Raw genomic sequence first — 12,411 nt, forward strand, 5'->3', positions numbered from 1 at the left:
AGTGATGCAGGGGGGGCGACCTACACTCCAGCCTGCTACAGATCTTACTCCACAGGAGTGGTGCAGTGAGAGAGAGGAGTGTTGGGAGCTCATCAGCGGCCTAGCTCTCTGGCTCATCTGGCGGGCCCGCTGTTTCCGCATCTCTGAGGCTCGCCCTGTGCCACTAGCAGAGACTGTTCGTGACTTTTGGCTAGAGCTGATCCATACTCTCAGAGGACAGCTTGAGGGACTACAGGGCAGCTCCGACCGCATGCGGGAGCGCCGCGAGGCTTTCCTTCGACTCTGGCGCCCTCGGCCTTTCTACACCATTGTCCAGGGGGTGCCCAGATGGCACTACTGTCCACCTGTGTGGCTCTTCCCTCCTCCCATCTCTTGATTTAGCCTCATTGTATATATGTTGTTTTTTCATTGGGTGAGTCTCCCCATCATGCTTGTTGTAGCCCTCTCCTAGAGAGGTGGATGTAGCCCTATGGGCAGTTTTCATTAACTAATAGAAGGATCTTTTTCTCGGAAAAAAAAAAATGTACAAAAAAGGGGTTATTTAGGCCTTTAACCCAACATACATGAGCTAGGTACGAAGATGACTTTCTATAGAGAGCATCTTCTCCAACTCACGGAGGATGGTTTTGTGATCAGACCGGGATACATGGACAGTCATCTATCCCACGGAATACGATGTGCTATTGGTCAGATACGCACATCCTCACATCAGCTAGAGATCGAGACAGGCAGATTTAGAGGAGTACTCGCTGAGTCCAGGATTTGTTAGGTGTGCCAAATAGAGCAAGAGATAGAGCTACATTACATATGTCACTGCCCAGTATACTATGAGATACGAGGCCGCTTTCACTGTCTATTCAGAGAGGGTTTTGGACCACTTTCTAGAGTCATGAGATACTAGGATCAGAGATGCCTCGGATTATACTTACTGGAGATTCACAAACACAGAGAGGACCTCTTGAAGAGGGGCACAATGAGAGAGATACAACAACAGCGGAAGATTACAGATTTCTTTCAGTCACAGATAGAGGAGTCCGAGCAACCCCAACAGCATAACAACACCAGAGGCACCATAGGCATACTGCTTGATCGGGCGATAGCGTTGGGACGGTCTGGTCGCCCACGGATGAGGGGGCCCTCTCGACATCGACGCGGACTGCGATAGAGGATCCATACCATACTGGCGCGACATAGGAGCCGTCCTGACAAAGTGCCTACCTTGGAGGACATCAAATCTATATAGCCTTTTGGATACTGATGTATATGTATATGATGCCTCGACTGTCAGAGAGCTCCATTGTATCAGCTCACCCTTTGTATTCCCCTTGTATCAGCCTTCCCCCCACCCCTACCCACTATTTTCTTTTCAGTTCTTTGTACTTTTTGTACTTCTTGTAAATTTTGTACCCAGACCTGGTATTAGATTCACCACATGTAACCTTTTGGTCTCATAGGTCATTTTGGCCTTTTGAAGACGTTAATATACATTTCATTTCATTTCATTTCTCTCTCAATGGTATCTCTCAAGTTGTCCATATATCTACGCATCTATAAGCTATATCTCTACACATATATCTCTCTTCAAGCTCTTGCTGAAAATTGGTCTTTCATTGTGCAAAATTCAGTCCTAATCTTTTGTGCGCAGTGTTAATTAGCAATAGCAAGCCTGTGGTTATCAAAGGTGAGTTTCATTGGTATAAGAGAGGAGCTACATTCATTACCATCAAGGTAATTGAAGGCCATCTTGGACTTTTACTGCCATAATTTACAAGCATGTCAATGATATACTTCCCCTCTTAGGGATAGAAGTATGTCTAATCAATCATGGTTCTGTAGACATAGGACACATGCCCAATTATGTAATCTTTCAATCGGAAAGACTATATATACAATTGATAAGGGGGGGGGGGATGTTTGGGGGTTGGCCATGCTGGTTTATTGTTGTGAAGGATTGCATATTTGGTGCCATGTTTTAATCTTCTCACTTTGACACCTTTTCCTATTGTTTCTGATGGTGCTACAATTTTGATTATATAATTAAACGCTGCATAGCTTCATCAGCAGGGGCATGAGACATATTTATAGACCAGCCAACAAATTTAAAATGAGAATGAGTAGAACCAAACCTGAATTTATAATGTTGAAGAGCTGTCTTCATGTCAGCAAGCGATATATACCCAGTCTGGAAAGATAAGTTTCATCAAAAACCCAGGGAAGAGAGTGAAACAGCTAAGTTCAATGCATATATCATGTAACCATAGTGTTCATATGCAAAATCAAGAAGCCATCGTATTTTTCCTCGAGTACCTTTTGTTTGTCAAGTTCCTTAAAGGTATTCACAAGTTCATTTTCCTGCTGAATAGCATATGCAACGAAGTTCTCAAAAGTAACAGGTAGTGCCCGTGTGGTGTCTTCTATTTTGGCTAAAAAATCTTGAACATCCTGTCAAACAAGGAGGAATGATTACAAATATTCGCCAACTGGTACCATACCAACTGGTAATGATTACACCTTCAAAACTTCCCAATCTTAGAGACTTGACAAAAAGCGACCACAACAAGAGCTTTGAAGGTGCTTCTGCATCTTTCAAATATGGCAATTATCAATCATCTCTGAATCCAAGGATTTTAGGGCCTTCAGCAGTATGAACAAAGGAGGACAACCTCTACTCACAGCTGCACATAATACCCAGTCGAAATGCTAGGTAAATAGCCACATAAATTCCAATTTAGACGATGGGTTCTGTTTAGTTTTGAAGAGCTGAGAGACTTCCACAAGTAGCAAGCCATTGCATGAAAATAAAGGTAGTATTACCCACTTTTAAACAGATCAGAGTTATATTTTGACTACTGAAAATTCTAACCATACTGGAGACTGACCAGCCTTAGCAACAAACAAGGCAAGGCAGCCCTGTTTTTCCGACAAAAACTCAACAAGATCCATTTCAGCTACGGCAATTATGAAGGTTGCAACCGCACAACTTGGATCACGTGACAGGAATCGAAATAAACACTAAAAGTTGAGCTCTTGATATCTTCTTCTACAAAAGAAGCAATATGAAAATGCTCCTTGTCTTCAAAGTGTGCAAATGCTACAACATTTTCTTTTAAAGTTACGCTTTGTTATTAAAACGCATCAATGTCCTGTGACTTTCAAACACCATGTGTAACAAGCATTTGTTCCTCTATACAGCACCTTGAAAGACATCTTATTTCAATCCCTCATTCATTATAGCTTCATGTGCTTATTTGTGGTCAGATGATGGGCCTTGCATCATTTGTTTCATATTATAAACAGCAAAAACAGCCAAGATTTCAAGAACTGAAAAACCTGCTACAGACAATCCAAATACTTCAAGCTTACTTCTTCAGAAGCTGGTAGGTTGAGGCCCTTGAGAGCAACTTTCAAGTCACCTTCAGAGATGTAGCCCTGATTGTCCAAATCCAGCTCCTAGTATCCACCACCCACCCCCCCCCCCCCCCCCCCAAAAAAAGAACACAAAAAGGAATTAGCCTCACAAAAACTTGTGCACAATAATTAAGAAGATGCTTCGGCACATGAGAATATTAGTATAAATAGATTATATGCCTGACATAGAACTACCAAACTTAATTAACGACAAACAGTTTTGTAGCATCTTGGAAAGAGTAAAGACCACATAGCCCATTGCAATTGCCAAATTGTATGGCGGAAAGCTTTTGAAACATACATGTTTGGGATTTTTTTCAGGACTGATTAAACAATTCACAACATCCATTTTTCTCATGATGCAAGAGACAGTATACCAAAACGAGCTAGAAGCAGCAATTTTCTGTCACCACACAGCAACAGGATCCTCTCTACGGGTAACTTCGAACGATAAGAGAGGTGCCATTACTGTCACAATTGCACAATGCGGAAGCGTAGATGCAACACACTCATTGGAGTAGACGAGAGAGAGAGAGAGAGAGAGAGAGAGAGAGAGAGAGAGTGAAGTGAAGTAAAGTGAAAGACAAAAAACAGTGCCCGAGGATGCCACGCATCGGGCGTTGTCCGAGAAAGTACTGCATCGGTCGTTGAAGAGCTTCGTCAATGTCCGCCTCTGTAAATAGTCGTATTGGGCATCTCCCATGTCGTGCTAGAATAGTCCTGATTTTCTGATGGAGCCTCCGTCGATGTCGTGGTCGCCCTAGTAGACGTGGACGTCTAGCTCTCCCGAGCTCAATGGCTCTGTCAACTAATATACCTCTGGTATAAGTGGGATCTAAAGTCTGCTGTGAAGCATGCTCATCTGGCTGCTGAGTCCTCCAGCCCGGCTCCGTATAGGTGAGTTGTTTATTTCATCCATTTGATCGGAAATGTTTTTTGGAAGACTCTCACCAATATTCCTAATTGAATTCCCCTACTCCTTGCTCTAAAGAAGTCAGTAATCTCCCTCTGTGAATGTCTCCCATTGCTTGATCTCCTCAAGAGACTCTCCCTATGTATGCGCATCTCTAGCAAAAACAACCTGAGGCATCTCTGATCCTGATATCTCATGACTCTAGCCAATGGTCCAAAGCCCTCTCTGAATAGACAATGAAAGCGGCCTCGTATCTCATAGTATACCGGACAATGTCAAATGTGATGTAACTGTCTCTGGCTCTATATGACACAACTGGCATATCCTGGCCTCTGCGAGTATTCTCCTCAATCTGCCAGTCTCAATCTCTGGCTGATGCGATGATGTGCGCATCTGACCAATAGCCCATCGTATCCCATGGGATAAATGAGAGCCCATATAGGCCGGTCTGATCACATATCCGTCTTTTGTTAGTTGGAGAAGATGCTCTCTATAGAAATCCATCTTCCTGCCCAGCTCTTGTGTCAGTTGTATCCATGTGCTCCTGGTATCTAGGTGAATCAAATCCTGAAGTATGAAGTCTAGTGGTCCTTGACCGTGTGAGAGATAGGGAGGATGCATCCAAGGAGTACTTGAACGGAGGCAATCTATCCATGCAGAAGCCATGTTACTAAACCATGATGTCATCTTCCCATACCAGCATGTTGTGTCCCCCTGTAGCGCTAGCTGTCGAGATGACTCAAGGGCTAGCCGAGCATATCTGTCTTTGGGAAGGTCCCATAAATTATGCATGAAGGATACCGATCCAGTAAGGGCCTCGACCACGAGAGGGGGGGCAGCTAGCTCCGCTCGAATAATCTCATGTGGCCTTAGCCCGAGCCATCCGAGATATTATAGAGACTAGAGGCCTCTCCATACATCTCCAACCATCAGTGCTACCAGATCTGCCATGGTGGTCCACCGAGGGTCCCCAAATCTGAGCCCCATCAAACATAGCTGAAGCCACAAGAGTGTCAAAAAGCCACAGCTTTGTTCGAGGTTCCTGAAACTGAACCTGCGAACACATCTTCTCCAGTCCTCCCAAGGCTGCATGAGCTCTCATCAATCTAGTTTCTGCTGCTCTCCTCAATGAAAACACCGGCCATTGCATCTGTATACTCCACCATCTCCACGCCATATGTAAAAGTGGGTGCTAACCTCCTGACCCACTGTGGTGTGGTGTTAAACAACATAACCTTGGTTTCCCCCTTGTTAACAGACAATCCACTAATGTGGGCAAATGTGTACAAAGCATCTAAATGGCGCTGCATCCCCTCCACAGAGTCAGAAATCAGCACAATATCATCAGCATATAACAATAGTGGGATCCATGTCCCTGCCAACTGTGCTCCTCTATTACCATCCCTCTAAATGTAGTTAGCAACCTCATCCACATACATGCCAGATAGTGTAGGAGATAGCGGGCAGCCATATTTCGTGAACCAAATCAGAAATCCCCTTTGGAGTGCATACATGCCCCACTACTGACTTGTATAGAGCCATGATCCCCCTAATCAACTCCTTGGGTACCCCCATCTCCTGCAGTCTACGCATCAATCTAGCTATGGGCACTGCATCGAAGGCTTTGTGGAAATCCACAAAGCAACAATAGGGCCGTCTCCCACGTGATCTCCCCTCCTCAATAATGGCTCTGAGTGTCAGAATATGATCAAGAGTAGAGAAACGTCTCTTGAAACCCGCCTGTCCTGCTGCCCGTACACCCTCTCTCTATACCCATCTACTCAACTGCAGCTCAAGGATGGATGTGTACAACCGTGCCAATGTGTGCCCAATCATAGTAGTGCGGTAGTTCCCAGGCTCCATAGGATCCCCTGACTTGAAGATAGGAACGATAGTGGACAATTCCAGGTATCAGGTAGGCCCTAAGCCCTTGCACATGGTACAATAGAACATCACTGTTAGAAGCTCTGCAAGCAGATCTCTGGCATGTATAAAATGCTCTGCTACCACGCCATCATGATCATATGCTCTCCTAGTCTTCAACCTGTCAATGGCTTTCTTTACCATCTCGGCCGTAAAGAAAGCACATGTGTGCGCGCATGGCTCTAGCGGATCTAGAAGAGGTGGCTGCCCCGAAACTGTGTAGAGGGATGATGCATACTGACCCCATACCTCCGTAGAAGTGATGACTAGTGAGGGAGAGTGCTCATGGAAGAGTCGTTGTCACGAGGACAAGGCATGTAACAAACTGCTGACATGTCGACCTACTGAAGAACGGGGCTACCGGCCGAGGGGCCTAAACCCTAGAAGAAGCAGAAGCAGCAACAGATTTCTGAAAATTGCGTTGGCATGATGACGTGGCAGGCTTTACGGATTTCCGTAAATTACGCTGGCAGATTTTGGCTTTGCTTTTTGGACTAGAAGCTTTTGAGTTTTCAAGGCTTTTCATTGTAACTGCTAGGTCTTTTGTCTTGGGAGGTCTTGCTGAGAAGTTGCCTGATGAACACCGAGTTCCTGCTGCCTCTTCTGCCCAAGAGTGCTAGCGCTAGGTTTCTATATATACTTGGCTAGTCAAATTGCCCTACCGAGTTCCCAACAAAAGTCACTTAAAAATAATAAGTGAAAAATGTCAAAAATAGGTCTATGCACTGTAAAAATGCTCCTGATGGGTTCTGATGGAAATTTGATGATCATGCTGTGTGCAACCAGAGGATATGCACCTAATCTAAGTGTCTAGACATGCACGGTCTGGGAACAGACTCACAAAAGTGCCAAAGCACTTCCTATTCTAGACTAACTGAACTGACTCAACCCATATCATGAAGTAGCTTGTCCACGTACACATAGAGTTAGATGTGTCACGTGACATTTCATCTGTATGTATAGTTGTGTGAATTCATGCGCGATTGCCAAGGTAAGAGCCTCTTGCACAGGTACTGGCTTAGCTAGTTGCTAATCCCCCGTAGATACAGGCTCGGGAGTCGCCACGCCTCGCCTAAATCCTGGCTCAAAACTAACTGACATAAATCATGCTCTAGTCGAGCTAGAGACGCCCTCTTCTTCCGTCATACCGAACACTGAGAAGCAACCCATGACTACCTGTGAGTAATGACTCCAAGAAGTACCTCGCTCTAAAGTCGGGCTCTGGTCTCTCTGCACTCCTCATGATACCAGTTTTATGGGGGTATGCTCCCAGAACGTCGTCGTTGCCGAGGCTCAGTGCGTGGGTATGCCTCTGCTGCTACATCCTGTAGTGTCTCTGTCAATATATAGCTGAGCTCCCCTAGAGTTCTCCCCGGATCATCTATGCATAAGCGTCTGTAGATACCATCTATGTAGACAGAATCAGTCTCCAAAGTAAGAGTGTGTCGGGTAGACATAGATCTCTGTGCCAATCGAGCTGTGTTGAACTGGAATGAGACAATAAATGTGAGGAGAGCATGATCTATTGCTACCCCAATAGGCCTGGCCCCCCAATTGTAAAGTCCTGCATAGAGGGTATGAAATTGGGTTGAGCCAAAACATAATCCACTATGCTAGCCCCATGTCTATGAGAAAACAAGTGAACCCACTCGACGTTGGAAATCTCTGGAGGCCATTCAAGATGGCCAGTCCATGTGCAGTCCCCAAATCTGTCAGATATCCCCTATATCCAGTGTGCTCTTCATCCTGCAAACACCTGGCCAATCCCATATCACTCACATCCAATTCTCTCAACATTTCCTCTGAGGTATTGTAGAAAGTTGTCTAGGACTGGCCTGTCCTGGCATTACAATCTCCCAAAAGAATGACATCTCCATCCCTAGAGAACTCCCATATGTCCTCATCCAATATCATGTAGGGTGACTGTTCCCTAGGCGATGCATAATGAGATGTGATGGGGGCAAAATAGCATATTGCAATGTAGAGTGGCCTTTCTGTCTCCCCTCTCACTCTGACCCACATATATCTGGCCTGCTCATCTCTCGAGCAATACGAATGAGGGGTTGAAGCTCCTCCCTGAATAGGACTGCCACACCTCTTGACCCCCATTCTCTATGCGTTGATCTCATATTCTGCCTATAGGTAGTCTCCCAATGGTATCCCATCACTCTAGGTAATGTGCCGCCAAGAGTTTGATGCGTTCTTGAGTAAAAAATAATGTCTCTTCCATTAAAGCTATCCTCAAATGCACCTACATCCAACTTCATTGATCCATTACATTCCATCTTGCCATATTAAGGCTCGTCCCATACGTCTCGCACCGTCATGCACTCTCCCTCTTCTTCAAGAGTTCATTCCTAGCTTCTAGCATAGGGAAACGTATAATGAGTGCTCTTTCCTTGGGCCTTCCTTTCTCATCACTTGCCTTCTTGCCAACTCGCCAAGCACCTGTATGTGTGGGTTCAAAAATACCCATGCGCTTCAAGAGAGTATCAGCAGTTGTGCAAGAAATAAAGCAAGTACTTGCTCTGGCAACAGAGCAAGGGGGCCCTTGAGGGTGGTTGGGGCCCAACATCGGTGTCGTCTCGTTTCTCTCTCTCAGTTCAGTTTCTCTTTTCAAGTGAAGTAAAGTAACCTTGTGTTTGTGCGGAGTACTAGATCCGAGCTAATTCCTTAAACACTTCCGCTGCACTTGACACAAAGTGATAGCCCAAAGGTTCTTATATACGTCCAATAGAAAGTTTCCCAACCCAGCCCACGTAGATTACGTAAAATACATGAAATGACTAACTAAATTAGTCTATAAATTGGGAACGCTCACATGAGAAGCATAATTTTAACACCCACTCTTCAGCTCATGTCACAAAATGGTGACGTGGTTGCCCATGGTACACACTCTGGCTAGGGCTGTTGGCTGAATTGCAAACTGCAACAGTGACACGCGGCATCGCACAGTACGGACAGACCCTAGAAAAGGCAGCAGTGACACGTGGGAGGATTTTCGAAATTCCCACTAAAGTGATGACGTGGCCTGCTGTACGGACGCACTGCTGATGTGACAGCTTTTGCATGGACAGTCTTGCGGCAGATTTGGGGACTGCTTTTCTACGCAACTGCAAGAGAGAGAGAGAGCCAGCTTTTGCTTTATTTAGGGGCTCAAGAGAGCTTGAGAGAGAGAAGCACTTTCTGCTTTATTTTTTTCAAGCTTTTGATTTTCAGCTTTTGGGGCTCTGCTTTTAGCATCCCATGTAAACCTTTAAATATGTGGGCAGGGCCTCACAACTCAGAGCATCTGGACGCAGAGTCTGAGTGTGAGCGCTTGCTCCTGCTCTGCTTTTAGCATCCCATGTAAACCTTTAAATATGTGGATAGGGCCTCACAACTCGGAGTGTCACGTGACACATCCAGCCCTATGTGTCCGTGGACAAGCTACAGCATGATCAGGGTTCAGTCAGTCCAGTCAAGTCTAGATTTAGAAGTGATCTGGCCGAAGAGAAATTCACTCTTGTTCCTAGATTTTAAAAGAGACCTTTCCAGAAATTACTGGTTATTCTAGGATCTCTATCTGACACGATGGATGTGGGTAATCCATGGTGCTTGAAAATCTGAGATATGAAGAGAGTTGCCATTTGATGTGCCTTAATAGTCTTTTTGACAGGAATAAAATGTGCTTGCTTGCTAAACCTGTCAACTATTGTCCATATTCCTATATTCCCATGGATAGAATTGGGTAATCCAAAGATGAAATCCATGGATATACTCTCCCATGGTAAATTTGGAATAGGCAATGGCTGGAGTAATCCAGGTTGCTTCCCTCTATCATACTTGGTCTTTTGGCATACTCCCACGTCTCTACTCCTCGGAGAGTAGGTTGAATACCTCTATGCTCCGCATATGGAGGAGCATGGGATTCATACATAACTTTCTCACGAAGGGAATGGGTAACACATAGCCTATTGCCGTGGAGAAGATAACCATCCTGCAAGGTGAATGGTTCCTCTTTCTTCCCCAAAGCAAGGGCTGACATTATGTCTCTAAAGTCAAGGTCAGTAGCATAATCATCTATCATAGAGGATAGATCATTGTCAGTAGCTATAGACATCGCATTAACTTTGGGTCGTCGTGAAAGTGCATCAGCCACTTGATTGTGCTTACCAGCTATGTGAGCAATATGGAAATTAAATTGCGAAAGAAAATTTTCCCACCTCATTTGTTTGTCGGAAAGCTTGGTTTGCGTCATGAAATACTTGAGACTTTGGTGGTCGGTTCGTAGGATAAATGGAGTCCCCAATAGGTAGTGCTTCCATGTGTCTAGGACATGTAGAACAGCTAAAAGCTCTTTCTCATAAATGCCCAAGACTCGTTCATCAATATTGAGCCTTCGGCTCTCATATGCTATGGCATGCCCTTCTTGAAGCAAAACGGCTCCAAGGCAATCACCACAAGCATCACATTGGACCTCAAATGGCTTTGAGAGATCCGAAAGCACAAGGACTGGTTGGGAAGTAAGCTTCTCTTTGAGCTTTTCAAAAGCATTTTGCTCCTTAACAGTCCATACAAACTTAATGTTCTTCTTAGTTAAGTCGTGTAGTAGTCCTGCTACTTGAGAGAATTTTTGCTACTTGAGAGAATTTTGCTATGAAGCGTCTATAGTATGCGCACATACCAACAAAGCTTCTTAGCTCATGTAGATTTCTTGGGTTAGGCCATGTTTTTATTACCTCTAACTATGATGGATCCATTTGGATACCATCTTTAGAGATAATATGACCTAGGTATTGAATCTCTTGAAGGAAGAATTCGCTTTTCTTTTGGTTGAGAAAAAGCTTGTTCTCCCTCAATGCTTGAAAAATCACTTGGAGATGTTGCTTATGTTGCTCCAAAGACTTGGAGTAGATGATGATATCATCAAAGAACACTCCAGTGAATTTGCGGTATGGTCTAAAAATTTTCTCCATCAAACGATTGAACGTAGCTGGTGTATTAGTCAAGCCAAAAGGCATGACTAGATATTCATAAAGACCAAACATTGTGCGAAACGCGGTCTTTAAGATATCTTCATCCACTATCCTTATTTGATGATAGCCACTCTTACGGTCAATCCTACTGAAGTAGGTAGAGCCTTGTAGCTTATCAAACAGATCTTCTACCCGAGGTACGGGAAATTTGTTTTTGATAGTGATAAAGTTTAGTGCTCGATAGTTCACACACATACGGTATGTACCATCTTTCTTTTGCACTAAAAGGACTGGAGAACAAAAGGGGGAAGAGCTAGGCCTCACCATCCCTTTGTCTACCAGCTCTTGTACTTGCCTCATGATCTCCTCTTGTTGAGCTTGTGAGACTCGATAAGGAGGCTTGTTAGGTGGTGAGCTTCCAGGAAGGACCTCAATGCGATGGTCATCATCCCCTCGTTTTGGAGGTAAGTCCATAGGGATATCATCGATGAACACATCTTGGAATCCTTTAAGAAAATTAGACAAGTCTAACTCTTCTTGATTCCTACCATTTACATTTGATGAAACATTAGCATCTTTTAGAGACTCTTTGACAAAAATCATGTACGCAGAAACTGAGCTCTTCATTGACTTATCAAAAGCAAGAGGATTTACAAGTGGAATCGTGCGATCACGCTCACTAGCATCTATATACATGTTCTTTCCCCTGTAGGTGAAGTAGATTCTCCTTTCAGGGAACTTCATGTTGGCAGCCATGCGATCAAACCATGGTGCCCCTAGGATAACATCCTCATGTTGGAGAGGAGAGATGAAGAAGTCTTCTTTGTCTACATAGCTTTGGACATGAAGCCTCAACTTCCCAATCAAGGGAGTAACGGAGGCTTGTTGTCCCTTGAAAGCTGCATCAGTCACTATTATATCTCCCATCTCAAAAGCTTGAATGCCCAACTTGGTGGCCAACTCAGTTGATATGAAGTTGAGAGTAGAGCCAGGATCAAACAAGATGAAGGCATCATGCTCTCTTACCTTTCCCCAAGCATAGGAAAGTGATGATCCTTTGCAATGAGCATCCTCTTTTGGAGCTTCGATGGTGGAAGCCCTAGGAGTCTCATTGCGAGTATTCTTCTTGGGGCAAGAACGATAGCCATGTCCTTGCTCCCCACACTTGAAACACTTATGGTCCTTGCGAAAAGCTTCAAGCTCTTCAGG

General features: G+C 44.5%; 1 protein-coding gene across 1 annotated transcript in view; it reads right to left on the reverse strand.

Annotated features, from left to right (window-relative positions):
* LOC147460781 (uncharacterized) overlaps positions 1 to 12,411 on the reverse strand; it is a 101,736-nt gene that overhangs the window by 16,438 nt on the left and 72,887 nt on the right. Inside the window, exons 2-4 of the mRNA XM_086508482.1 lie at positions 3,364 to 3,450; positions 2,308 to 2,442; positions 2,127 to 2,182 (exon numbers count right to left, since the gene is read on the reverse strand). Coding sequence (XP_086364608.1) covers positions 2,127 to 2,182; positions 2,308 to 2,442; positions 3,364 to 3,450 — 278 coding nt within the window. The remainder of the gene's footprint in view (positions 1 to 2,126; positions 2,183 to 2,307; positions 2,443 to 3,363; positions 3,451 to 12,411) is intronic.

This window comes from Adiantum capillus-veneris, chromosome 3 (genome assembly GCF_014529385.1).
Source record: "Adiantum capillus-veneris isolate H3 chromosome 3, ASM1452938v2, whole genome shotgun sequence".
NCBI lineage: Eukaryota > Viridiplantae > Streptophyta > Polypodiopsida > Polypodiales > Pteridaceae > Adiantum > Adiantum capillus-veneris.